Raw genomic sequence first — 22749 nt, forward strand, 5'->3', positions numbered from 1 at the left:
TTTTCATATTAATAATTTATATTAGTATCATTTTGATAATTATTTCTAATGTTAATAGTTTGTTTCCCTATTTATATCACTATGAATTAATGATTTCACCAATTCTACTAGGACTCAAACTTAATACACAATAAGATAGGTAAAGAATAAATTAGAAACGAGTTAGTCGTAAATTAAAAACTAGAGTTAGTTAAGTGAACAACAAGCATATCTAGGAGTTCACTCTTATACAAACCATTAAATCCTTTAATTATTTTAACTAGCCTTTCAGAAGTTACCGAAACACTCTTTAATGATTTTGAAAGAAAAGGCTCAAGGTTTAAGTTACAAATGACTGTTTTATTCTGACCGAAAGGAAGGGAGTCTGAGGCTTCCGCAAAGGCAAACAAGTAAAGTACGAAACACAAACAGTTCTTCAAAAAAGAATTATCTGCAGTTACAAATGACGATATAGTTTTGAAGAATTGGTCATCAGAGTTGGCGGTGTCCAAGAACTTACCAGAATTTTCAAGACCGTAAAAGGGATTACTTCCTTCAACAAGAGTGAAATAGGTGTTATTTGGGATAAGGTTGGATTTATTGAGCACCATGTAGTCCAAAAACAAGGTTAAATCTGAGTTATTATACAACAAATGAACTAAATTTATGAGAATGCTCTTGTTCCTAAGGTTAGATTTGACTTCCGTGATTTTCCCGTTTATCAGGCAGTCGTAGACCATGATATCCTGATCATCAGAAGTTGTAAAAAAGGGAACATACTCTTCGTCCTTCTCAACAACCTCCTCAGTGCCAACATTCAAGTTTTTATCTATCAACAACCTGAATATGTGTCCTTCGCAGTTAACCACGTTTATTCGAGCCAGATTATCGTGGGCCTGAAAGAAATATTAAATTTACAAATTACCATAAATGTGGGTTCCAAAGAATATGAAAAAATTGGCAAGTTGCCGCAAATTACATCCCTGGTAATGTTTTCTGAGATGAAGTGAACCAAAAAGTGAGCCTGCCAAAACCCTGTGATAACACGGTGCTCATCACTTCCAAACAGACAGAAGAACTTCAGACATTCAACAGGAAGGTTTGAACTAAAAATATCAAGAGGTTTCTCAATACCCTCAAACTTAGGAGTTGAACGATTGTCAAGTAAATCACGGGAGAATTTAAGGTTAACTTTTTTCAGACTTTGGGGCTCTGAATAATACACATCAATTTTAAAGTCATTTACAGGTAGGGCGACAAATGAAGCACACGAGATTACCTTAATAGCACAAATTACACTGCAGAACAGAGGATTTGAAGACTGAGTTATCTTGGAAAAAAACGGGAGGAGGTCCTTACATTTAGTGAGGTCAAAATCATTCAGGTCGTAATAGTCCTTGTTGAGTGGGTTAACTCCTGAAAGTCCAAGTACATTTTGACCCTTCTTTGGCTTCTTCTTTACAGGTTCTTCATCCTCGTAAATGTCCTCGAAATCTTGGAAGTTGATTCTTCTGCCTTCCCTAGCACTTCTTCTTCCCCTCGTTTCCTCTTTTAAAGGGGGTTTCTCCTCAAAAGGAGGAGTTTTAGAGATCCAAATAATCAACAAGTACTCGGAAAGGTTCAATATGCACAGAAATCCATCATTTTTAAAAGAAGATGCAGTTAAGAACTGGCATGAAGAGAATCCAAAAGTGGATAAGTTAAACAAAACCCTTGACTTTGAATACTCCTTATCAGATTCACAGTTAAAAACACAAAAATCTGATTTTGAAAGAAAGGTTTTTATAGCGCTCGAGACGTCTAACAGGTTCTAAAATAATTAAGTGTTGTAATTAAATTACCTCAAGGTTATACATTTCACTACCAGAATCCATTTCTGATGGCAGCCAAAGGTTAATTGAGTTATTTATTGTTATGGTAAAGAGTATACAAACTTCAGTTGTATCATTAATTTTGAATTTTGGAGTCCAACAGGCCCAAACAAATCTGTAAATATTAGATATTTAAAGGTCAACTCACTTTGGACTGTCTGACACAGAGTAGGTACACATCACCCTCTGAAAAAATAATTAAATTTGAATTGTTAAAATTTATAAGAATACCTGTAAATCACAATAGTAGGTGGAGCTATTCTCATTATTAAGAGCTTGATTCTGAGCAATGTTGGAATCCCTCGGAATGGAGGAGGAAGTTGCTTTAGAAGTCAATTTAAAATTATTATAATCATATTTAAATGTGTATATCTTATCGACAACAGACAAGCAGATCTGATTATCAGCGGAAGTTGATATTAAGCAGCGCTTAGAGATACTGTGCAAATTTGAGAATATTTGAGAATCTTCCAGACGGAAAAGAACAAGCATTACGTAGATGAAGACAAATATAATACATTACATTATTATCTAAGTCTTGAGAGGAAGAAATCCTTGAGTGAGTTAACCCTACTTACTGACTGAGTACGTTTTTTCTTCTTTTCAGGTTCTTGAATTTCTTTATTCCCATCTTCTGAAAACATGTTAATTTGTGTAAAATACCTTTGGTTTTGATAGGTGTAGGCTTATACTGGGGATTTTGGGGGTCCTTTCTCTTCCTCGGCGAAGGCTTAACTTCTTTAGACCCGTTACCAATTTCACTGTTTATTGTCTTTACGTTTTTATTCGTATCACCTTTAGGTGTCTTTCTGGGCGTTTTAGGCTTGGGCGGTGTTAAAAACAGCTTTCCTGGGCTTGCCTTTATTTTAGAGTTGTTGAACAGAAGAAGAGGCTTCTTGCTCTTCTTCTCATATAATTCCTCCACTTTGAGATGAGTTTGTAGATTTATTACCACAACTTTCATCACATCTGTTGGTAAACTAACTTTGAAGTTATATAATTCCTGCACCAATTTTGACCCTATCTCTCCCAGTCTCCTATACGTTTGATCAAATGGGTTCTGCGTCAATCCCAGATGCTCCACCACGTGTTTGAATTCTTTATTATTCATCTTATTTGCTACGTATATTGCTAAGTTATTCATCTGTACAAAAGCCAGCGACTCGTTACCTACAAGTTTAAACAAGTTATACACGTCCTTAACCCTCTTCATTATCTTTGACTGTTTTAGGATTTCATCCAAATCCTCATCTTTCTGACCTGATGATCTTTTTGGCGTCTTAATACCTGAGTCAGCCAAGGAATTTTGGTCATTTTTGTCCTTCAAATCATTTTCTTTAAACTCCGTTAACTGGTCAGATTTAGGCATGGGTGTTCCGGAGGCGGGATCATCTTCAAGTCTAGAAACTGACGAGTTATCTGCTGTACTAGTATTAGACGACGACGAACTCGATGTCTCATCGTTTTCTTCCCTCATGTTAGCTTCTAAACAATTTTATTAGTTATAAATTTACCTTGAAAATTTAATTCATATGCATCCTTTTTATCCAAATCGACTGAAACTTGACTATCTTTCATAGTTTCTAAGAGTAGATTTTCAAATTGTACAATGGACTCATAATCATTTTTTACTAACTCATCGACTTTTGGAACTTGTTTTGTGGTTGGTTGGCTCAATCCCATGTATTCATAGTGGTCATCTCTGGCTGAGTCTAGGCTAATTTCTATCAGTGACTTCCTCTGTACTGGTTCCTTCACCTCTTTAGAACTTTGTGATGCTTTAACAAATGTAGCTTCTCTGTGTTCTTTCAACAGCTTTCTAATGATTCCGATTGATTTTGACAATGTTTTGGAAGATTCTGAAAGTTGAGAAATTAAGTTCTCGGACTTTTTAGGCTTTAGTGACTGCAACTTGGTTGTAAGCTTGGATTTTAACTTATTCGATTGTTCAGCTAGAAGCTTTTCATTATTTGCAACAACGAGAGCGAACCTAATAAATATTATTTAATATGAAAATCCTTACCATTCACAGTGTATTTCAAATGGTGAATATGCGTTAGTCATCGCAGTTACAGACTTGACAATCCAGCGTAGGATTTTCCCATTCACATCGATTATCCTATATTGAAGCATGCAGTTCAGGCCTCTTTTCTTAAGAATCTCCTTTGGTATCTCATTTGGGTTTGTTTTGGGTTTGGAGACCGCTTTATCCTCTTCTACTGTTCCTTGTTGATTTTCATCTGGCAATGGCTGAGTTTGGCTAAGGTTCTCCTCATTAGGAACTTCATTATTCAATTTTAACTCCTTCTCAGGCTTATTCTTCTTAGATTTCGATGAATATTTTGGTGTTTTTGGGAGAATTTTCAGCTTAAGTAATCTTTTGAATATAGACTCTAACAACTCTTTTACTTTAACTCTCAATAATTTGTCTGTGATCGGTTCGGCTGTATATTCCATTTGACTTTCAAATTCAGAATATATGTTATGGAACCTTTTTGGTATCTTAGAAATGTAATCTCTCCATCCTGACGGATAGAAGTAGAGTTTATATTCACTCTCCATTTCCTTCTGTTGTTTGATATCCTTCTGAAAACTACTATAGTAGTCTGCCACAAAATCCTCCGGTTCAACATATTCTTCCTCATCTTCTTCATCTTCACTCCAGTCTGAAAACTCTTTTTCCATTGCTCTTTTGAGTAGTATGTCGCTTTTACTCATTTTCAACTCTGACAGCATTGCGCTGTCATCAAAGAATGGGTCATCCATATCGTAGTGCATATCATCTCCTCCCTTCTTCAGGTAACTTGTTGGATCTCCCACTATCCCTTGAATGTTCAATCGGTCCGTTATTGACCTTATGCATCTGAGTAATGGGTCGTTTGGTCTATTTTTGAGCCATATAACATCATCTAAGTTCTCATCATAATTTACTGTTTTCTGGACTTCAGAACCTGAGATAACTTGCTTATTATCAAAGTTGGGCTGCGTTTGAGAGTCGTTTGGAGTTTCTCCAGTCCCTTTTGATACCTTTGGAAGATCGGGATAGAAATCCTCTACTTTCCCTTTCATATTTTCCAAATATGACTCTTCGTATATGAAGTTTTTTTCATCTCCGTATTTCTTAAGGCATTCTGAGTAGAAATCCACTATCATTGGTATTGCGATTTTTCTTCCCTTTCTCTCCAAAAAATTAGTCTTCAGGTTCACGTCCACGAATATACCTGTTACACATTAGTACGAAATCTATATTTATAAATCACCAGTACCTGGTAGGTATCTTTGGACGGAAGGTTCCCTGTAATTGTCTTCTACATCTGATAAGTCCTGTTCCACCAAGTCTTCCTCTTCTTTCAGAGGTTTTCCGTTGGATTTGTGTTTTGGAACTGGGGTGTTTGATAAATTTTCTTTAATTTTATTGTCTGGATTTCCGGATTCCAAGACATTAGTTTTATAGTTTTTGCTAGGTGTTTCATTATTATTAGAATTTGCAGTTAAATCTGCGTTATTCTGTAGATTGTTCATTTAAAATACAATTAAAACATATTGGGTATTGAGAACATAAAATTATGAAAAACTAAAAAAAATATATATTGAAGTTCTTTGACATAAAGGTGAACTGACTTTTAACAAAAAGTCATCAATTATATAATTAGTTTCTTTACAGATCCCATGTAGTCTAGGTGGTTAGGATATTCGGCTTTCACCCGAACGACCCGGGTTCGAGTCCCGGCGTGGGAACTTATTTTAGATTGTTTTAAATAATTTATTAAACATTATTTATAATTCGTTATTTATAATTAACAGTTTTATAATCGATATAATTAATTATCACAAGCTTTGGGGACTACAATTTTTGAAAAATTATAAAAACAGATTATACACGATATAAATATTTATAGTAAAATTATGAACAAAAAATCACAATAAATTAATTTATATAAAAATGTGCTATTCTTTGATGCGATAAAACAGGATATAACTGGCGTCGTTCCCCGAGGTGGTTTCATCCCCGATTTCAGAGTGGTAGTCATCGAGTTTTAGGATGGAAGCATCGTCACATCTAAACCAATTTCCTCCGAGTTCGGAAATGTTTATATAGTGTCCGTAATCGGGAGATGTCCCAATGTGTGAGATAATTGAGAATAGTTCGTAGACGATGGGACATGGATGCCGTTTACAGTTTACCTGAATTACGTTAGAGCACACTACTGAGTATGGAAGTCTTTCATACACTGAACACAGTGAGCTTCCCGGTTTGGTGGTATATTTAAACCTCTTTAAGTGTAAAATTAATAAGGGAGGCATGAGGTCAAAGACGATTCTCTTTGACGCGTCACAATACTTATCACACTTCTCACAAAAGAACTGGTTTTTACCAGAGAGAAGTTCATCATCGCAATAGCGTTGCAAACAAAGGTTTATATCACAGTTATCGAAAATATTGAGTGAGAGGGTTATGAAAGGTTCTGTCATACCAGTAACGCTATAGCATTCATGACATCTTGTTTCGGATTTTACACATCCTTCCACCAATTCATTTAACCACGTTTTCTTCTCAAGTTTTCTTTTCCCGCCACTTTTAGAGCTCATAAATGTTTTAGGTTTAACATACTCGTCTTCTAAGTTTCTGATTTCATCTATCATAGCGTTAAGTATATAAGTCAAAAATTCATGTGCATCCTGCTGGTCTCCGAGTATAAAATCATCTAAATAATTGTATAACATCTGTATACTTACCCTTTGTACTACACACTTTTTTCAAAAATCCTTTAGTAGACTGAATATCTAAAACAAAATTATTGAATTTTAAAATACCAGACTGAGTAACACATTTACTATATAATTTAGCCAGCTCCGATGAGATTGCGCCCTAAAAATAACCATTAAAAGTTAAAAATACCCCCGTTTTTTTCATTTTTATCATTCTATTTCTAAATTCGTGATATGAATATAGGGATTGTATCACTACGTTAGAATAACAATTATTCAAATTGTTTTCTAATCCACTGAATTTGACACCCTCATCACATATAGCTTTCTTATTGCCATCTTTGGAAAGAATTAAACAATTCTTCAACATATACATTATATTTCTATTTTCTACGTTAGAACTTTCATTTGATGGCGACGATGATCTGGACGAAACTTCTGAGTGTTTGGAGGAGCCACTATCAGTAAAAAATCCCATTATATATAGTTATAATACAAATAATTTGATTCATTTAAATTATTAGTATACAAATCATGAAAATACTCTTATATAATTATTGACACTATGTTTTTAGTTAAATTTAATTCCCACAATTGTGTATGCCGAGTTATTTTGTAATTTTTGACTCCGCTATGACACATTTTGAAAATTCGTCTTGATTTAATTTTTAGAGATACATTTATTTATGTTTTTACGAAAATTCAGGTTAAGTTCTGTACTTTCAGATGTCGATTCCAAAATACACTCTCTTTCTTCTAAAACATCCGAACTTGGCTTGAATTTATTTTTAAACAAATTAAAGGAAGATCATAACCTATTTTCACCAAATGAGACCGTTTTGGCCTGTAATTACCTTGATAAAATCTTGAATGAAGTTAATAAATCCAGTTTCTCACACAGTGAACTATCGCAAATTAAAAAATCTCTGATAAATATCTTCCGTTCCAAGTTATACTTACTTTCCGACCCAAACCAACTATGTACAGCAACAATTTTAATTTCTAATGGCGGAATATTGACGGAATCCTACGTTGGAGATTTTCTGACTAGGCTTGACAGGCTGTTATGTTCCATTAATTTCGAGGACATTCCAGTCATTTCTGACTGTTTTATTACCCTTTACGATAGAGGTACCATTAATTTTATTACTAATTAATTTAGGATATAAAATTGACAACACATGTATAAAATTCTACAACGTTTTAGCTTCAGATAACACTCTAGAGAGCATTGACAACTCCTTCTTACTGAAAGTTTTTGAATGTTACGCTAGTTTAAACATTTATAATAAATTATTAGAGAATAAATTAGGTAAGCTCCACTAGATTTAATGAGCTTTAGTTTCTGAAATTAAAGATCGCGTGAATGAGAACAAAGTCCCAGGAGCCCAAATTGTTAACTTTATTAAATCAAACAGCCCTGATAAGTCTAAGTTAAACTTTTTAAACCAATTCCTCTTATCCAAACTACTAAATGTCCCTATTGCTTGTGAATATAATTACTTAAGCAATTAATAAATTATTTTTTATTAAAAATTCGTTTAGGACAATGACATTGATTTGAGTACTCTAGTAACAGTCTTAAATAATTGTAAACGTTTGAATAGAGATTTTGAAAAAGTCGACCAAATCTACCTCTCATATAGAGACGAATTGAGTTTATCTAATGAAAAGAGTAGCTTGCAGTTGAAACTGGACCTATTAAACAGTTTTGCTAGATTTAGATATAAACCTCAATACGTGAATGATTTACTGGATGATATTTCCAACCGTGCCCAGGAACTGAGTTTTGAAAACCTTATTATCCTCTTCAAGAACATTTTCGACTTAAATTTACCCAACGACTTGATAATAGAGTCCTTTAAAACAACCTTAAACAACCTTAAAAGTAATTTTTACCTAACCTATTAATCATATTTTATATAATTAAATCCATTTACAACATGCCTTAGATTTGGAATATAACAATGTTTTCACCAAACTACTTTTGGCAATGTCATACTTTTCTATTAATGAACACAATCTCTTTAACAATATACTCTATGAGGTAATTTGAATCTGATTTCATAATTCTCAGATAATACGCAATGAACATAAGCTGACTGACCAGGACAAAATCAACCTCCAGAGATTTTACTCAATTTTAAAGTACTTTTTTAAATTATTTCTAAATATTTATATATCATTATCTGCTTACTACATTGGTTTAACAGGTCTGACTACTCTGGCGATAACCTTATAAGTGTAATAAATGAAGACATTGTGAAGTATCTGCACAACAACGCGAATAATTGTTACCAAGTCCCTAGTAGCAGGGACCTTGATTACATTTCAAACTTGATTACTCACCTATCCCATGGAATATACGAACAGGCTAACATTGCGGGATATTACCTCAATCTTATTATCCCCAAGCACATGAAAAGCAGAGTAAAATCTGGTCATTTTAACACTCAAGAAGGTATACTTTCCCACTAATTAGTCTCTTTAGGTATCGGTATAATTATCACTCAATTTTACAAATCACCTACCGGTTTGGAATCTGTTGAGGAGACTAGTGAGCATATATTAATGAGAGCCATATTAAAAAAGTTAAATATCAATTTTGTTGAGATTTCCATGCACACCCTTGAGGGTCTGAACCGAAGTCAACGCCTCGAGTACCTGGGAGGGCTAATATCCAAGGCATCTGAATCTTATTTATGTAATCATTTCAATTAATTTTTTAATTCAGTAATGTAGTCTAATTTTAATTCATTTCTTATTGCATCATTGCTTTATCAGTTGCTAATCTAGTTAGTCCTCGAAGTATCGTCGTTCGTTAAATCGTATTCGCCAGCCAGGTCTTCTTCTTCCTCTAGCTGTGAATCGTAGGCCTTTAATTCATCCACATACTGATCATTTTTTTGTGTGAAGAGGTGCGTATGGGAGAAATAATTTGGATGTACTCTAAGTCTGTATATATTCTCGGGATCTTCATCGGTCTGGGTGGCTATCAGTTTGGAATCCACAAACGAAAGTCTGTAGATTATATGTTGCAGTTTCAAGTTCCATTCATTGGCTTCTTCTTCTGTTTTTGGCATCAGTATGTTTTCCAAGTACCACTCAATGAGCTCATTGTTCAAGATCAAGTTCCCTGTTAGTTCATGTTCCCCAACTTTGTCTAGAAGCACACTGATTATTGCGTTGTATTTGTCCAAGCCGATGCTCACTGTCATGTTATCGAAGGACTTCCCGGCTTCTTGGTCAGCCTCGGCACCTTCTTCTCCACTTGTTCTTGTAGTATCGGCTTGAGATGATCTTGAGGTATCCTTAAGACCAGTAGTGAGTTGAATTGTGGTTTTGTTAGTCAACTTCAGTAATGAGGACTTGAAGATATCATAGGCTATCTGGACATGATGCGAGGTGACGAAATCAGAGAATTTAAGCTTTGCAACAGCCTCACTAAGTCTCACTAGGGATTCCAGCTGCCTCACAGTCATTCTCAGTGAGCGCTTTCCCAGCTGAACATCTCCATTACGCAGTTCCACATAGTATTCACTCAGTTTCCTCTTTGCGCTATCCTGCATTAGCGGCTTCAGCCTCTTGCAAAGCTCAATATAAAGTCTCAGTTCATCAAGGTTCATCTCATGTTCAGTTTCAGAATCCAAAGTGTCCCTAGCCTGGGTTGTTGTTGTGGTGTTTGCGTTAGTTTTATTAACTGGAGCGGTCATACTTGATTGAGTGTATCTTCTGTTAGGGTTAATGTACTTTACGCTTGTGTATTCGTCCCACTTTGATAAGTTGTAGTAGGTGGATGCATCCATGTCTGCAGCTGAGAATGCGGTTGCACCCTCTCCTTCATGGGACATTGACATGCTATCCAGAAGCATTGTATCACTTGAGTTCTGGTTAACTATATCAGGATTTAAGTTAAGTGAGTTGAAATATTCCGGGTCTGTGATCAGGGGTGAAGATTCAGCTGTGTATTTGTTATATCGTTCACATACATACTCTGAAATCCTCCTATTGACCTGGTTGTTGTTTTCATCCAGGATTGTGTACAGGAGGTCAAACCTGGATAAAAGCGGGGATGGGATATTAACGTTATCCTTGAAACTTTTACTAGTGTCATAACGACCATATCTTGGGTTACAAGCTGCTAGGACCGAGGCTCTTGCGTTCAGTGTTGCCTGGATACCTGCCTTACTTATACTGATGGTCTGCTGCTCCATTGCTTCATGGATGGCCACCCTATCTCTCTCGTTCATTTTATCAAACTCGTCAATGCAGCAAATTCCTTCATCTGCATACATTAGGGCTCCTGCTTCAAGGACATAGTCGTTGTTATCATGGTCCTTGAACACTGCTGCAGTTAAACCTGCTGCCGTGGACCCCTTTCCACTGGTGTAAACTGCTCTTGGCGCGAAGCTTTCCACAAATTTAAGGAACTGGCTCTTAGCAGTCGATGGATCTCCCACAATACACATGTTTATATCACCACGAAGCTTAGCATCCCTAGAACTCTTGTGTACTCCTCCTACCAATAGAAGAAGTAGGCCCTTTTTAATCTCGTAATTACCCCAGACATTAGGGGCTATTATTTTGCTTAGTCTGTCAATTGTATCCCTGCTGCTACTCACTTCACGGATCCATTCGAATCCAGAGATATTCAGCAGGTCTTCTGCTCTCAAGAACTTTTCGTCAACCTCACCCACTTGGAATGTGTTTCTAAACTGATTTACCACTGTGACTTGGGTTGCCAGAAAACTTAATTTGTGATTTAACTGTTTAACTCCGACGCCTCTAATACCAGTGATACCTTGGGACAACAAAAACGTCTCAAATCTCTTTGCACCTTGCCTCATTACTTTCTTTGCCACTTCTCCCAATTGTGTGGCGTTTAACATCGAGGGTATATCTGGTACCACAATCAGTGACCCTGAGATTTGGACTCTATCTCCTGCATTTACGCTATCAACAAGTTTGTTCCTCATAATCACGTCAATGCTGCACGGCATTGATCCTGTTTCGGCTTCTTGCGCTACTTCTTGTATTCTAATCTTTTGCCAGTCACAAAAGTGTGATCGGTCCATCATTAGCTCCCAGTCACTGCTGTTCAGGCAAGCTGTGGTTGGACACTTAGTTGGAGTGGTGTATTTGAATTGTTGGACAACATCCGTGACAACTGTCCCACAGTTCTTACAGCGAAATGTCGCTCTAATGAGTTCAGGTCTAACATCTGAAACTCTCGTCACTTGTCCTCTGATGCAAATTAATTCTCCCAGCATAAAGCACTTGACTTCCCTCAACCTAAATCATCATTATAGTCGTTAAAACAATCTTATATCTATTTTAGCTTACGGGTAAATCAAAGTTGGGGTGTGCAAAAACTGTAAATAGAACTTCCTTGGGACTCTGTTCACTGCATTAGAGATCTCATTAACTAAGTTCTGTAACACGTCTTCCAATGGTTCTTGCATTCTAATCCAGTATTAGTTTTTATAAACACAATTTTAATGTGAAAATTTTATTTTATTTAAAAATACCTCAAAAAATTCTTCACCAAGTATCTGTAAAGTTGAACGTTCAAGTTTACAGGCGCATCTATATTCACGTGCCTCCAACCCATGACGTGGTTTAAATGAACGGGTAGGACTTCGCTTGAGCTAGACTCCTTGACCACAAGTTTGTAGATACGCTTCATGTAGTATAACTCATGGGTGGAATCTGTGGAAGAAAGGAACATTTCATTCAATGCGTCGTCATCGTCGTCGTCCATATCATCTTCATCCAATTCAGTAGTCCCCGTGTGTACATAAGATCGCAAAAAGTAATCGAACACACGCGATATATTATTATCTTGGATATTCGCTGCATCTTCGTCGTCATTGAAGTGTATGTTGTTAAGTGAAACAGTATGTTGAATCTGACTTAAACTTTGGAGAGTATTTAGGCCATGACTTAATCCGTCTTGAGTAAATTCTCCATCCATTTTTACAATTAATAAAATATTATTAGATCAAGTTGATGTTGTCTATGCGGTTAAAATCAAATAATTAAAAGTTACATATTCCAGCAAGTGTACACCTTTTATTTAAAAATAAAATATAGACAAATGACATTATATGTCAGTAATAGAAATGATCTAAACGAAATGTGTAAAGAATCAACGACACTCCACAAAAAATCTACCACATAAAGGAAATCCTAGATATTCAAGGGGAAAAGATTGAAAATTTAAACCAGAAATATTATTTAAAAATATTATTTTGGTACAAGGAATGATAATCTAGTTTAACATTATGTGAGTAAGGTTGACACACCACTTGTTACCGCACACCATTGAAAACGGAGTGTATTTATTGGCGTCTATCTTACTGTAAGATTCCGCATCTAAATAAAATATTAATATTTTTTATCTTCAAATTACCTGCGAAGAGGAACACCAACATACGGTTTACGTATGTTCTTTTCTTCATTGTCTCGTTTGGATCTGAGATGTGAATAATGGGAAATTCCTCATGAAAATCTCCAATCCATTTAACACATTGAATGTCACTTCCTAGAACTGGATCATCATTTTTGCCACATCCCACCGCGAGCTCTTCTGTAAAAATTTAAAAACTCCCATGTACAACTTACTTAAAATTTGTATCCTAGTATTTTCGTCTTTCCAAAGATTTTTTGCCCTGTCGTGAACATATGTGTTATAGATCTTTGCCAAGTAAACCACTTCTTCCGAATTCCTCGGTCCATTTGTCTTCCCAGACTCATCATTTGATAAATCATCAGGGTTTCGTGGCTAAATAATATTATATTATATTAAAATTACCGATAAAGCTTCGTCATCTGTCTCAGATTCAACTTCCTCATCCGACTTTTTTTGATTTTCTTCCTCTGTTTCATCTAGGCCAAAAAACGCCGCAAATGGAGTTCCTGAGCAGGCTTTGCACCTGAACATTTTATTCATTATTTTTTGCGATGTGTAAATTCATATAGATGATTGATGATTTTGCGAATTTAGACTTTAAAGTCTAGATGTAAACTAATATTGGCGTTGTTCAATAGGTACTCTCAATTTCTTTAATATTTAGTGTTAATTAAAAAAATGTGTAATGGTCTATAAACTTAATTTATTTTTTGTAAAATTTTAGACCCCATTCGAGTGAACCATAAACTGGTGGTAATAATACAACATCGGATTGGTAATATTATATTAAGGATACAATTACAATTTAAAAAATTAATGTATAACATTTATTATGAATTAAAATAATTTCCCACGCCGGGACTCGAACCCGGGTCGTTCGGGTGAGAGCCGAATATCCTAACCATCTAGACTACATGGGATACATTTCATTTATTTATTTACCTTTATGATAGTTTACTATACAAGGTTCACACGTGATTATTATGTTATTAACATATAATTTATATTTGCATAAAAATAATTTATTATGTACATTATTTTCATTTCTGTCATTTGCGTGGTCTTAAAAAATTCATATTGTGTTAATTATTACGCCGGATTTACCTTTAATTATTCCGACATCGACTCCCATGTGCCAATACTCGGTTCTTTCTACAATAAGTTATATTTCTTTTATTCCAACACCTTGGTGAATAATGGAGAAAAGAAATTTGACTACACATACCACCAATTGGACAATATACACTCCGGATTGTCATTGTTTACTGATTCTGTGTATGATTTAGATAAGATTCCTGGTAGTACAAAGAATAAACACTTGCTAGGAACCTTGGAATCATGGTGTTACACATTAACATTATTCTTATTCTATCCCAAGTTTTCAAACGACATCGCATACAAGGATGGTAATGTATATAATCACCTGTTTGACAGGTGTATGAATTTAAACAGCAATTTTACAAATTATAGGAAGGATTTCGATTTCGTAGAGTTTTTAAATAATACAGACACTAAACTTGATGACATTTATTTATTCGAGAAGTTCTCTCGAATGTGCCCTAGGCCGTGTTACTTGGATAAAGATAAGCTGGGAAATTGTAACCCTAGTTCAAAATTTTCTGACCTTGAGCTGCTAAATGAGTTTGTTTCAAACCCGAAATGTTATATTAACGATTTTTTATCCTACGAATGTATTCCATACTCTTTCCTTAAGAGGAAAACGGTAAACTCATTTAAGTCTCTGTTGAACCCAGACTCTAATATTCACGTTTATTCAAACAAGTATTCTTATTTGTACATGCCAAAGAGAGATGAGCTCCAGCTTTCAATGGATGACTTATCGTATCAAATGTTTCTGAAACTTGTGAGAAACTGTAACACCAAAAACTGTATTGAAATCAAGGATCTTTTCACTACAATGACACTAAAAAATTTTATGGTAAAGTTTCTGGTTGGAGAAATTGACTTGAATTCTAAAAATCCTAATGAAAAGTTCAAAATTTCATTTGGTTTAACATTCTACGTAGACGAATTTAGATCTAAGAATGTTAACCACGTCTTTGATTTTCTCATCAAAAATGTCGATTTTGACGTTCTTTATGATGTTCTTCTGGGACCACAACCTTTACAAGTGAATAATGAAGAAAATGAAAAGCCCCCCGAGGAAAAGCCCAAATCATTCAAGGAAAGATATAATAAATACATACACGATAAACTTAACAAAAAAGTAATAGAGACAAAACCTAAACCACCAATCTCAGATTTTTTCTCTAATAAATTTGAATTTCTGAACATGACTGGCTACGGCCAACACAGAGAAGTTACCTTCTCAATGGAACTGAACACTGAACTTTTGAAAAGGTTAAAGCCAATTAATTCAAAGTACTACTTTAAACTCACACACATGCTTGATACAAGTGTTTACATAGACAATGATGAACTTCACGGATTATTTAACCTTCTTAAAGATGAAGTTGACGCACTTGACCTACCCACTAATCATGTTTTGGAGGAAAACGGAGTTGGTAAAGTTGTTTTAAAGGCCCTTAAGACTCCATTCATTGATATTGAGCAGCCTGAGATGAACTCATCCCCTGTAATTTATAACGGGTACGTCGTTCTGGACGAATCTGTTTTGAATTTAAGGAGGCTTACCATTACTCTTACCCTAAACTTACACACGAGATACATGCATATGATAAAGGCCACAACCCCCGAACTGTTTAAAGTTGACAATTTTAGGATTCTAAGGAACCAAATAGGCACAGATTACTCATTATCCATAATTTCCCAGCCCAAACTATACATTTTGAATCCCTTTACCCCCTTTGAGAATGTGTCTCTCCATAGATCCTATTTAAGGTACCTGAGATTCCTAAGGGATATATCGTTCACAAGGTTTTCCAGCTCTGACAATGGAAATAAAGAGAATGGATTAAATCAGCCTGAGAACACTTGGGTTCCAGTTTTTTTCACCCAGTGTAATAACGTTGGAGTCTCTGCTAAACTATGCCAAGGATACAGAACAGGTCTGGCAATTTCAACGAAGGTTATAAACACATTCTTTTGCAATCCTATAATAAGGGAGATAGGAGGAGATGTCATTGACTCAAGCTGTTACATGTTTTTTTCAGTTCCAGTTGGGAATCAAAATGAATACCCCTTCATAAAAAACGTGACTCTCTTCACCTTGCTGGTATCCTGCATAGGATCTCTGATCATGGTACTGAGGTACATAGATGAAACTCTTAAAAATGCAGAATATACGACTAAATAAGGCGCAGTTTAAAGAATAAACTTGTATAGATACATTTACATTATATTATTTATTCGTATCCGTACCCTAGTATATCGTTAGGACTTTTATAAAGGACGGTGTGATGCAAAGCAACGCAAATACCAAGTGTATAAATAACCGATAGAGCTGAACCGAGAGCAAGAGCCCTTTGAAACCAACGATACCTACGAGACTCTCTACTTAGTCTTCTATTAATGAAAAAGAATATAAAACCTGAAAATCGTTAAAAGTTAATTTAATAAATACCTAAAGGAGGAAAAAGGAATGTTAGGAAGAATACTAAAAGAGGCAACTCAATTTGTTGTTCAAATAAACGTCTTTTCTTAGATTCCTAGAATCAAACATGAATCATAAAAACAAATTACCTCATCTTCTTCCTCTTCTTCATCAAAAACTCCGTCAGGATCTGTTTTAGGAGCGTTTTCTAATTTGGACTCTCTACTTAAACGCTTTCTTTCAACTAACTCGGAATCCATGTTATAGAACAGTATATTTATATGAAATTAGGATTATAAATTTTAAATAAAAATACAATTATGTTACAATATATAAAAATGATATACATAAACAGAAAACTAAAACAAGTCAACTGGTTTTGGAATACTGGGGTGTGATTTGATGTCGAATTTTTATTCATTAAAGCTTTTTTATACTTTAAATTAGTTTAAAATTTTTGTTTTAATATACCATTTGTAATGATATATTTTTTATAATTTTATAACTGCAAATCATAATGTAATATTGCCTTCTGAATATTTGTAATAATTTAAATTTGCAATTGAAAGTTCCTAGATTTATCAATTTTTGTACTATGAAACTCCTTCTGATGACTAGGACACTGTTGTGTTAAAGTTAATAATGTGTAAAATAGGTAAATAGGAAAATCGAAATGGATGAGTCACCATCGCATACATCCCAAACCAAGAGTTCACCTCACCCGAAAAAATTCAAAGAACATGTCAGAACCATTGGAGCAGAGTTTAGAGATACTGAAGGACCGATACGCAGGTTAATAATCCATAAAGTGGTGTTGAACAACTTCAAGAGTTATGGCGGTGTTACAACCATAGGGCCATTCCACAAAAGATTCACCTCAATTGTGGGCCCAAATGGGTCCGGGAAGAGTAACGTGATAGACGCGATGCTATTTGTGTTTGGATTTAGAGCTAAACAGATCAGATTTGACAAGTTGTCGGAACTGATCCACAACTCAAAGTACTACCTCAATAAAAATAACGGAAAGCCTTTACAATCTATGAAAGTCTCAATACACTTTATAGAAATTCTAGATTACGATCCTGATATTGATGATTATGAAGTTATAGAGGGGAGTGAAATGGTTATTTCTAGAGAAGTTTTTTCTGACAATACATCCAAATATAGATTAAACGGGACTGTTTGCACTCAAAAACAGATATCCAACGCGTTGAAAAGTTTTGGGATGGATTTGTACAATAATAGGTTTTTGATATTACAGGGAGAAGTCGAGCAGATTTCTCAAATGAAGCCGAAGGCAACTAAGCCAGACGAGGAAGGGTTACTTGAATATTTAGAGGATATTATCGGAACCAACCAGTACCTGGAACAAATCAACCAAGCCCTGGAAAAATATGAAGAGTTGCAGGAACAGTACCAGATTTATTTCAACAGAACAATGGTTACACAGAATGAAATACAGGATATGCTTCCCGGTAAGGAAGAAGCTGAAGAATATTTATCAAAAGAAAATTTGTACCATAAATATAACTATTTGTTAACTAAACATGAGTTGATGGATGTGCAAACAGATATGGATGCAGTTACCGATGAGCTTAATACAATTAAAGGAGAGTTAAAGTCCCACAATGAAGGTATTTCCACAGTGGTGGAACAGAAAAATGAAATCACAAAAAACCTGAAAAAATTGGAGGTCGAGATAAACAAGTTTAGTGCTAAACACCGAGAATACGGAGAAGAGTTCAAAAAGCTGTGTAACAAAGACGAGGATTTAAGAATGCAATTGCTGCATGAAGTTAAAAAAGTGGAGGAGAAGACTAAACTGATTAAAACACTAACAGCCAAGATACCAGAACTAGAAAAACAGTCAAAAAATAAATTAGAAGAATCCGATGAGCTGAAGAAGAAGATACCGAATCTTGAGCAAGAATTGGAAAAGGCAGAGAAAGAGTTTGATGAAATAAGGAAATCTTTGGCCTCGGAAAGTGAAAAATTAATGCAAAACCTGCAATTCCACGAAAAGAACCTGGCACCAGTTCAGGAAAAATACGATGAGGTAAAAAATGAGCTTGGGTCAATAGAAACTAATTTACAGCTAATTGAGAAAACACTTGGAGAGGAGGAGAACCGTAAACTGACACTAGAAACAGACCTAAATAGCACTAAAATAACAATCCAGGCAAACAAAGATAACCTTAAAAGCATATCTGATAAGATAAACGATTGTGGCCAAAAGACGCAGAGACTAATGAAAGAACTTGCAACGCTGGAGAACAAAATCTCAGAAACTAACTCTAACCTAATTCACACTAAAGTATCCTATGAAAGTAAACGCAACGAGGCAGGTCAGAACAAGTTCCATAACTCAATTCATGATTTTGTAAAAAAATTATCAAAAACCGACAGGGGAATTTATGGTCAATTCGGCGATTTGGTGACAGTTGAGGATAAGTTTGAGAAATCATTTCTTGCCATTTGTGGCGCTTTTTTAGAGTATTTTGTGGTTGAGACCCCAGAAGTTGCAACCAAGATATTCACTCAACTCAGACAAAATAACCTCGGAAAGGTATCCTGCATAGCATTGTCAGTTATTTCAAGTCATTCAAACGCAGACTCAGGTCAACAATGCGGAAAATACGGGTTTCTGAACAAATATGTGTTCCCAAACTCAAAAGATGAAAATTATGAAAAGATCGTCAAGGTCATAAACTATTACACTAGAGATGTTTTAGTGGTTGAAAACCTAGACGAGGCAGACGAGGTTTCAAGAAAAACGAATAAGAGAGTGGTAACAATTGAAGGGGAAGTTATAGAAAAAGATGGCCGTATAACAGGGGGAGGTCTCGAGAGAAATTTAAAAAAGTTCAAACAAAGCAAAAAAAGTAACATTATACTTTAGTTATCATTTTAACTAGTGAAATGTCATATTTATCAACTAATAATTAAATTAGGCTCTAGTTCAGATAAGAGTGAAGACATTAACACCATATACAATAAGATGGAGTCATACGAGAGGGAATTAAAGGATCTTAAAGAGAGGCAGTCAGGGCTCTCAATAGAGAAGGACAAGAACGACCTTCATCTAAGAGAATTAAACTTCACACTAGACGCTACAAAAAGAAAGATTAACTCAGATGAGAGTTACTTGAAGGATTTAGAAGCTTCTCTTTCGTCACTCAAGAGTAGTATTCAGAACCAGGATAGTCAAAATCAGATAAAAGAGCTCAGGAAAAAGCTACAAGAAACACAGAATAGAAAAGACTCAACCCATGAGGAACTAGTAAAAAAGAAGACTGAAGTGGATAAGTGCCTGAAGGAGTTAGAAAATGTAGGAGGAGGTTCACTTGCGGCTTCCAAGGCAAAAGTTGCAGTCTGCGAATCAAACTTGTCAAAACTCAGAAAACAAATTGAAGATTATAGAGAACAATATGCGATTTTGGCCGGGGAGTCTCAAAAGTATTCAAGGGATTTAACGAGGCTTGATTCTGATATTCAACAGCACAAAACCAGAGAAAAAAACCTCGAAACCCAACTTGACCAGCTTGAGGAAGAAGCTTCCAAGATCAATGAATGCCTGATTGAAGTAAACAATAAGCTAAATGACCTAAAGTCTAGTCACAACGAGCTTACTGAGTCTATGAAGCAAATGACCAACCAGATTAAAGAGCACGATATGCTAGTGATTGATCTGAAGCATAAGCAGGAGAAGTGTGAAAAGTCCCTATCCTTGTTGAAGAACACACAAAAGCAGAAGAATGACAAGATGAGTGAGTCTAAAAAACTCTTTTATAACTCACTAAAATCTTTAAAAACCAGCACCAAATCCACTGAATTGTATATTAGCACAATGAAATTGGACACTTTGTCCATACACAGTAATAGGGGGTCGAAAACGGGAGATGATCTAGTTCCCACAGACTCAAATTTAAACCAAGAAAATGATTTAAATAACCACATCTCACCAGAATATGCAAATTTAAACCATTCTGAATCCTCAAATCTGAATGAATCTACTGAGTTAAATGGTACAACTGAATTAAATGGGCTAAATGAACTAAATGGCACTACTGAGCTAAACTTAGTAAATAGTGCAAACGAATTAAATAGTACAGCTGAATTAAACGGATCAAATAATTCAACTGACCTATATCAACTAAATAATTCAGACTATTTAAATGGAGTAAATGGAATTAATGGCACTTCTGAAGGTAAGGATTTGGTGAAGAAAGAGAAGGTGGATGATATAGACGACTTAGTTGAAGATGTTAGCGGGCTTAATAAAAAGATACAATCATTGAAAGCCCAACTAAACACAGTGCCTAATTTATCAGTAATCGACTCGTTTGTTGAAAAGGTGAAGGAGTTTTCAAATAGGAAAAAAAATCTGCTGGACCTCCAGAACCAGAGAGATGAAGCTAAGCTGTTGCATGAAAACTTGTCCTTTAAAAGAAAGTCTGAGTTCCTGTTCAACTTTGAAATCATAGCAAATAAGTTAAAGGAAATATACCAGGTATTATAACATAAATATTAGCTTATTTACGCAAAACTATCCACTATTTATACATTAACCTAAAAAGTGTTTTTACTTTACCCTAAATCAATAAATATTTAATGAATTATATTAGATGATTACACTCGGAGGCGATGCGGAATTGGAGCTGGTGGATGCTACAGAACCATTTACAGAAGGAGTGCTGTTCTCAGTAAGACCAGTAAAGAAAAGTTGGAAACAAATTTATAATTTATCAGGTTAGTTTTATATATATCTTAGGTCACCCAGTGTTCTCTCTATATTCATCTTACATTTTAACAGGAGGTGAGAAAACCCTAAGTTCACTGGCTCTGGTGTTTGCGCTTCATCACTACAAACCGAACCCGGTGTATTTTATGGATGAGATAGATGCAGCTCTGGACTTCAGAAACGTCTCAATCATAGCACAGAGCATTAAGGAGAGGACGAAAGACGCCCAGTTCATCATCATCTCGCTTAGAAACCAAATGTTTGAAATGTGTAACAAAATGGTGGGAATTTACAAGACCTTCGACGTTACCAAGTCCATAGCGATTAACCCACAGGCACTAAATAATCAGTATTCTGAAGAAAACCCACAACCATAAATTTTCATTTTGACGTTTTAATATATTATTTTAATATTTTAAAAATTTCAAATAACTATTTTTTATATTTGATCGAGTTACAATGAAGATCATTTATTAACACCAGAATTCTAAAATGATGGACTTGTTTGCAGAGGATGAGGCGGAAGATACAGAACTAAAAAATCAGAATGATACAAATCAATTTTTAAAGTACGAATTCGATCCTATCCCCCTGGACGCCGCCAGAGATTCCGTGGACATCACCAGCATAGAAGCTCTGGAGGAACTTGCAGAATTGAACCCAAACCTGATTCTTCCGCATCTTCTGCCTCTAAATGAAAAATTATCTGTATGTTTAAATTCATCTTTCCAAATATATACATATATAAGTGTTAACATATATTCTTATTCAGGCTCCGCGCGAAACAACCAGTGATATATTCAATAAAGAGTGAGTTTCTAGCTTATTTTTTAAACACACTCTATTCTAATTACTTTATAATACAAAAATTTTCTAGAGGGATACAACTTATGCACATTCAAATGCCTAGCACTCTTCCAGCGATAAATAGAGAACTAGAAATTGGCGGTAAGTTAAAATTAACGGTTAAAATTGAATTAGACATTGAAGATAAAACAGATAAAAAGGTTTATGAACCATCTAAACTGGAATTCTTGCCTTCAGGGCAGCTGGGAAAGCTGAGAATTCATAAAAGTGGAAAGATAATGTTACACATTGATGGACACGAATTTAATTTCCTAAGAGGAAACGGATCTACCTGTAATCAACAAGTTGCCTGTCATTTGGAGCAAAATAACGAGTTTCTTTTCTTGGGGAATTTCCACAACAGATTTGTGGTCTCCCCAAATCTGTCCTGCCTCGGCGCAAATCAACACACATAGATCTGTAAAATTAATATATTAAACCCTTTTTACTATTAGTTATGAACATGTGGAAAACATTCCATAATTTTCATGTTTATGAGGATAACTAGATGAAGAGTTGGAAGTCAAAACGATTCCAAAGATGAAAATTGAATAGTTTAGATTATGTTAAAAATAGGAGTATAATTAAATCTATAAAAAAACAAACTAAGTGGATAAAATAAAATAAAAATGATCGGAATGTGTAAAGAATTTCAGAATTATGTATGAATAAAGAG

General features: G+C 35.0%; 10 protein-coding genes and 2 non-coding genes across 12 annotated transcripts; 5 read left to right on the forward strand and 7 right to left on the reverse strand.

Annotated features, from left to right (window-relative positions):
- Positions 1-134: 134 nt before the first annotated feature.
- TpMuguga_02g02005 (uncharacterized protein) lies at positions 135-2403 on the reverse strand. The gene is made up of 5 exons (XM_759584.2): positions 2082-2403; positions 1999-2036; positions 1821-1965; positions 905-1789; positions 135-875 (listed from the first exon to the last, which is right to left on the reverse strand). Exons 1-5 carry the CDS (start codon positions 2340-2342, stop codon positions 174-176), a joined length of 2031 nt encoding a protein of 676 aa, XP_764677.2. The 5' UTR covers positions 2343-2403; the 3' UTR covers positions 135-173.
- Positions 2378-5406, reverse strand: TpMuguga_02g00110 (HPC2 and ubinuclein domain protein; the record flags this gene model as incomplete). The annotated part of the gene is made up of 5 exons (XM_061305306.1): positions 5117-5406; positions 3874-5071; positions 3365-3840; positions 2514-3335; positions 2378-2484 (listed from the first exon to the last, which is right to left on the reverse strand). The coding sequence occupies exons 1-5, from the start codon at positions 5370-5372 to the stop codon at positions 2378-2380; spliced, it is 2859 nt and encodes a 952-aa protein (XP_061161280.1). The 5' UTR covers positions 5373-5406.
- A 109-nt stretch (positions 5407-5515) lies between these two features.
- On the forward strand, positions 5516-5588 carry TpMuguga_02g00970. Its single transcript has one exon. It is a non-coding gene; the product is annotated as a tRNA-Glu (tRNA).
- A 176-nt stretch (positions 5589-5764) lies between these two features.
- UBP4 (Ubiquitin carboxyl-terminal hydrolase family protein) lies at positions 5765-7122 on the reverse strand. Its single transcript, XM_759587.2, has 4 exons — positions 6751-7122; positions 6666-6720; positions 6588-6635; positions 5765-6556 (listed from the first exon to the last, which is right to left on the reverse strand). The coding sequence occupies exons 1-4, from the start codon at positions 7036-7038 to the stop codon at positions 5799-5801; spliced, it is 1149 nt and encodes a 382-aa protein (XP_764680.2). The 5' UTR covers positions 7039-7122; the 3' UTR covers positions 5765-5798.
- Positions 7123-7189: 67 nt separating this feature from the next.
- Positions 7190-9304, forward strand: TpMuguga_02g00112 (uncharacterized protein). Its single transcript, XM_061305307.1, has 8 exons — positions 7190-7691; positions 7723-7872; positions 7903-8036; positions 8106-8448; positions 8513-8607; positions 8638-8708; positions 8774-9021; positions 9052-9304. The coding sequence occupies exons 1-8, from the start codon at positions 7247-7249 to the stop codon at positions 9279-9281; spliced, it is 1716 nt and encodes a 571-aa protein (XP_061161281.1). The 5' UTR covers positions 7190-7246; the 3' UTR covers positions 9282-9304.
- MCM6 (MCM2/3/5 family protein) lies at positions 9129-12777 on the reverse strand. Its single transcript, XM_061305308.1, has 3 exons — positions 12089-12777; positions 11904-12023; positions 9129-11852 (listed from the first exon to the last, which is right to left on the reverse strand). Exons 1-3 carry the CDS (start codon positions 12532-12534, stop codon positions 9353-9355), a joined length of 3066 nt encoding a protein of 1021 aa, XP_061161282.1. The 5' UTR covers positions 12535-12777; the 3' UTR covers positions 9129-9352.
- TpMuguga_02g00114 (uncharacterized protein) lies at positions 12757-13771 on the reverse strand. The gene is made up of 4 exons (XM_061305309.1): positions 13375-13771; positions 13185-13344; positions 12973-13149; positions 12757-12935 (listed from the first exon to the last, which is right to left on the reverse strand). The coding sequence occupies exons 1-4, from the start codon at positions 13510-13512 to the stop codon at positions 12832-12834; spliced, it is 579 nt and encodes a 192-aa protein (XP_061161283.1). The 5' UTR covers positions 13513-13771; the 3' UTR covers positions 12757-12831.
- A 48-nt stretch (positions 13772-13819) lies between these two features.
- Positions 13820-13892, reverse strand: TpMuguga_02g00971. The gene has a single exon. It is a non-coding gene; the product is annotated as a tRNA-Glu (tRNA).
- A 32-nt stretch (positions 13893-13924) lies between these two features.
- TpMuguga_02g00115 (putative integral membrane protein) lies at positions 13925-16283 on the forward strand. The gene has a single exon (XM_759591.2). It carries the CDS (start codon positions 14000-14002, stop codon positions 16247-16249), a length of 2250 nt encoding a protein of 749 aa, XP_764684.1. The 5' UTR covers positions 13925-13999; the 3' UTR covers positions 16250-16283.
- On the reverse strand, positions 16280-16962 carry TpMuguga_02g00116 (putative integral membrane protein). Its single transcript, XM_759592.2, has 3 exons — positions 16636-16962; positions 16517-16601; positions 16280-16483 (listed from the first exon to the last, which is right to left on the reverse strand). The coding sequence occupies exons 1-3, from the start codon at positions 16744-16746 to the stop codon at positions 16299-16301; spliced, it is 381 nt and encodes a 126-aa protein (XP_764685.2). The 5' UTR covers positions 16747-16962; the 3' UTR covers positions 16280-16298.
- A 197-nt stretch (positions 16963-17159) lies between these two features.
- On the forward strand, positions 17160-21604 carry smc4 (RecF/RecN/SMC N terminal domain protein; the record flags this gene model as incomplete). Its single annotated transcript, XM_759593.1, has 4 exons — positions 17160-19368; positions 19438-20996; positions 21112-21235; positions 21300-21604. 4 exons carry the CDS (start codon positions 17160-17162, stop codon positions 21602-21604), a joined length of 4197 nt encoding a protein of 1398 aa, XP_764686.1.
- Positions 21558-22518, forward strand: TpMuguga_02g00118 (RNA polymerase III RPC4 family protein). The gene is made up of 4 exons (XM_061305310.1): positions 21558-21935; positions 22000-22037; positions 22105-22175; positions 22209-22518. The coding sequence occupies exons 1-4, from the start codon at positions 21720-21722 to the stop codon at positions 22487-22489; spliced, it is 606 nt and encodes a 201-aa protein (XP_061161284.1). The 5' UTR covers positions 21558-21719; the 3' UTR covers positions 22490-22518.
- Positions 22519-22749: the final 231 nt, after the last annotated feature.

This window comes from Theileria parva, chromosome 2 (assembly GCF_000165365.1).
Source record: "Theileria parva strain Muguga chromosome 2, complete sequence, whole genome shotgun sequence".
Lineage (NCBI taxonomy): Eukaryota > Apicomplexa > Aconoidasida > Piroplasmida > Theileriidae > Theileria > Theileria parva.

What these genes read in the sequence shown, in the direction of transcription:
- TpMuguga_02g00112 (XM_061305307.1), top strand. Translation starts at nt 7,247, where the DNA reads ATGTTTTTACGAAAATTCAGGTTAAGTTCTGTACTTTCAGATGTCGAT. An exon ending in ATTATTAGAGAATAAATTAG is followed by an intron (nt 7,873 to 7,902) that starts GTAAGCTCCACT and finishes AATGAGCTTTAG; the next exon opens with TTTCTGAAATTAAAGATCGC. An exon ending in TCATTTTAACACTCAAGAAG is followed by an intron (nt 9,022 to 9,051) that starts GTATACTTTCCC and finishes TAGTCTCTTTAG; the next exon opens with GTATCGGTATAATTATCACT.
- TpMuguga_02g02005 (XM_759584.2), bottom strand. Translation starts at nt 2,342, where the DNA reads ATGCTTGTTCTTTTCCGTCTGGAAGATTCTCAAATATTCTCAAATTTG. An exon ending in TCTGTGTCAGACAGTCCAAA is followed by an intron (nt 1,966 to 1,998) that starts GTGAGTTGACCT and finishes TAATATTTACAG; the next exon opens with ATTTGTTTGGGCCTGTTGGA. An exon ending in GTGAAATGTATAACCTTGAG is followed by an intron (nt 1,790 to 1,820) that starts GTAATTTAATTA and finishes TAATTATTTTAG; the next exon opens with AACCTGTTAGACGTCTCGAG.
- TpMuguga_02g00116 (XM_759592.2), bottom strand. Translation starts at nt 16,746, where the DNA reads ATGGATTCCGAGTTAGTTGAAAGAAAGCGTTTAAGTAGAGAGTCCAAA. An exon ending in AAGAAGAGGAAGAAGATGAG is followed by an intron (nt 16,602 to 16,635) that starts GTAATTTGTTTT and finishes GTTTGATTCTAG; the next exon opens with GAATCTAAGAAAAGACGTTT. An exon ending in ATTCCTTTTTCCTCCTTTAG is followed by an intron (nt 16,484 to 16,516) that starts GTATTTATTAAA and finishes AACGATTTTCAG; the next exon opens with GTTTTATATTCTTTTTCATT.
- MCM6 (XM_061305308.1), bottom strand. Translation starts at nt 12,534, where the DNA reads ATGGATGGAGAATTTACTCAAGACGGATTAAGTCATGGCCTAAATACT. An exon ending in TTGGTGAAGAATTTTTTGAG is followed by an intron (nt 12,024 to 12,088) that starts GTATTTTTAAAT and finishes ATACTGGATTAG; the next exon opens with AATGCAAGAACCATTGGAAG. An exon ending in ACCCCAACTTTGATTTACCC is followed by an intron (nt 11,853 to 11,903) that starts GTAAGCTAAAAT and finishes ATGATGATTTAG; the next exon opens with GTTGAGGGAAGTCAAGTGCT.
- TpMuguga_02g00114 (XM_061305309.1), bottom strand. Translation starts at nt 13,512, where the DNA reads ATGAATAAAATGTTCAGGTGCAAAGCCTGCTCAGGAACTCCATTTGCG. An exon ending in CAGATGACGAAGCTTTATCG is followed by an intron (nt 13,345 to 13,374) that starts GTAATTTTAATA and finishes AATATTATTTAG; the next exon opens with CCACGAAACCCTGATGATTT. An exon ending in GTTGGTGTTCCTCTTCGCAG is followed by an intron (nt 12,936 to 12,972) that starts GTAATTTGAAGA and finishes TATTTTATTTAG; the next exon opens with ATGCGGAATCTTACAGTAAG.
- TpMuguga_02g00118 (XM_061305310.1), top strand. Translation starts at nt 21,720, where the DNA reads ATGATGGACTTGTTTGCAGAGGATGAGGCGGAAGATACAGAACTAAAA. An exon ending in CTCTAAATGAAAAATTATCT is followed by an intron (nt 21,936 to 21,999) that starts GTATGTTTAAAT and finishes ATTCTTATTCAG; the next exon opens with GCTCCGCGCGAAACAACCAG. An exon ending in TAGAGAACTAGAAATTGGCG is followed by an intron (nt 22,176 to 22,208) that starts GTAAGTTAAAAT and finishes AAATTGAATTAG; the next exon opens with ACATTGAAGATAAAACAGAT.
- UBP4 (XM_759587.2), bottom strand. Translation starts at nt 7,038, where the DNA reads ATGGGATTTTTTACTGATAGTGGCTCCTCCAAACACTCAGAAGTTTCG. An exon ending in TAAAAATGAAAAAAACGGGG is followed by an intron (nt 6,721 to 6,750) that starts GTATTTTTAACT and finishes GGTTATTTTTAG; the next exon opens with GGCGCAATCTCATCGGAGCT. An exon ending in AAAAGTGTGTAGTACAAAGG is followed by an intron (nt 6,557 to 6,587) that starts GTAAGTATACAG and finishes ACAATTATTTAG; the next exon opens with ATGATTTTATACTCGGAGAC.
- TpMuguga_02g00115 (XM_759591.2), top strand. Translation starts at nt 14,000, where the DNA reads ATGTACATTATTTTCATTTCTGTCATTTGCGTGGTCTTAAAAAATTCA.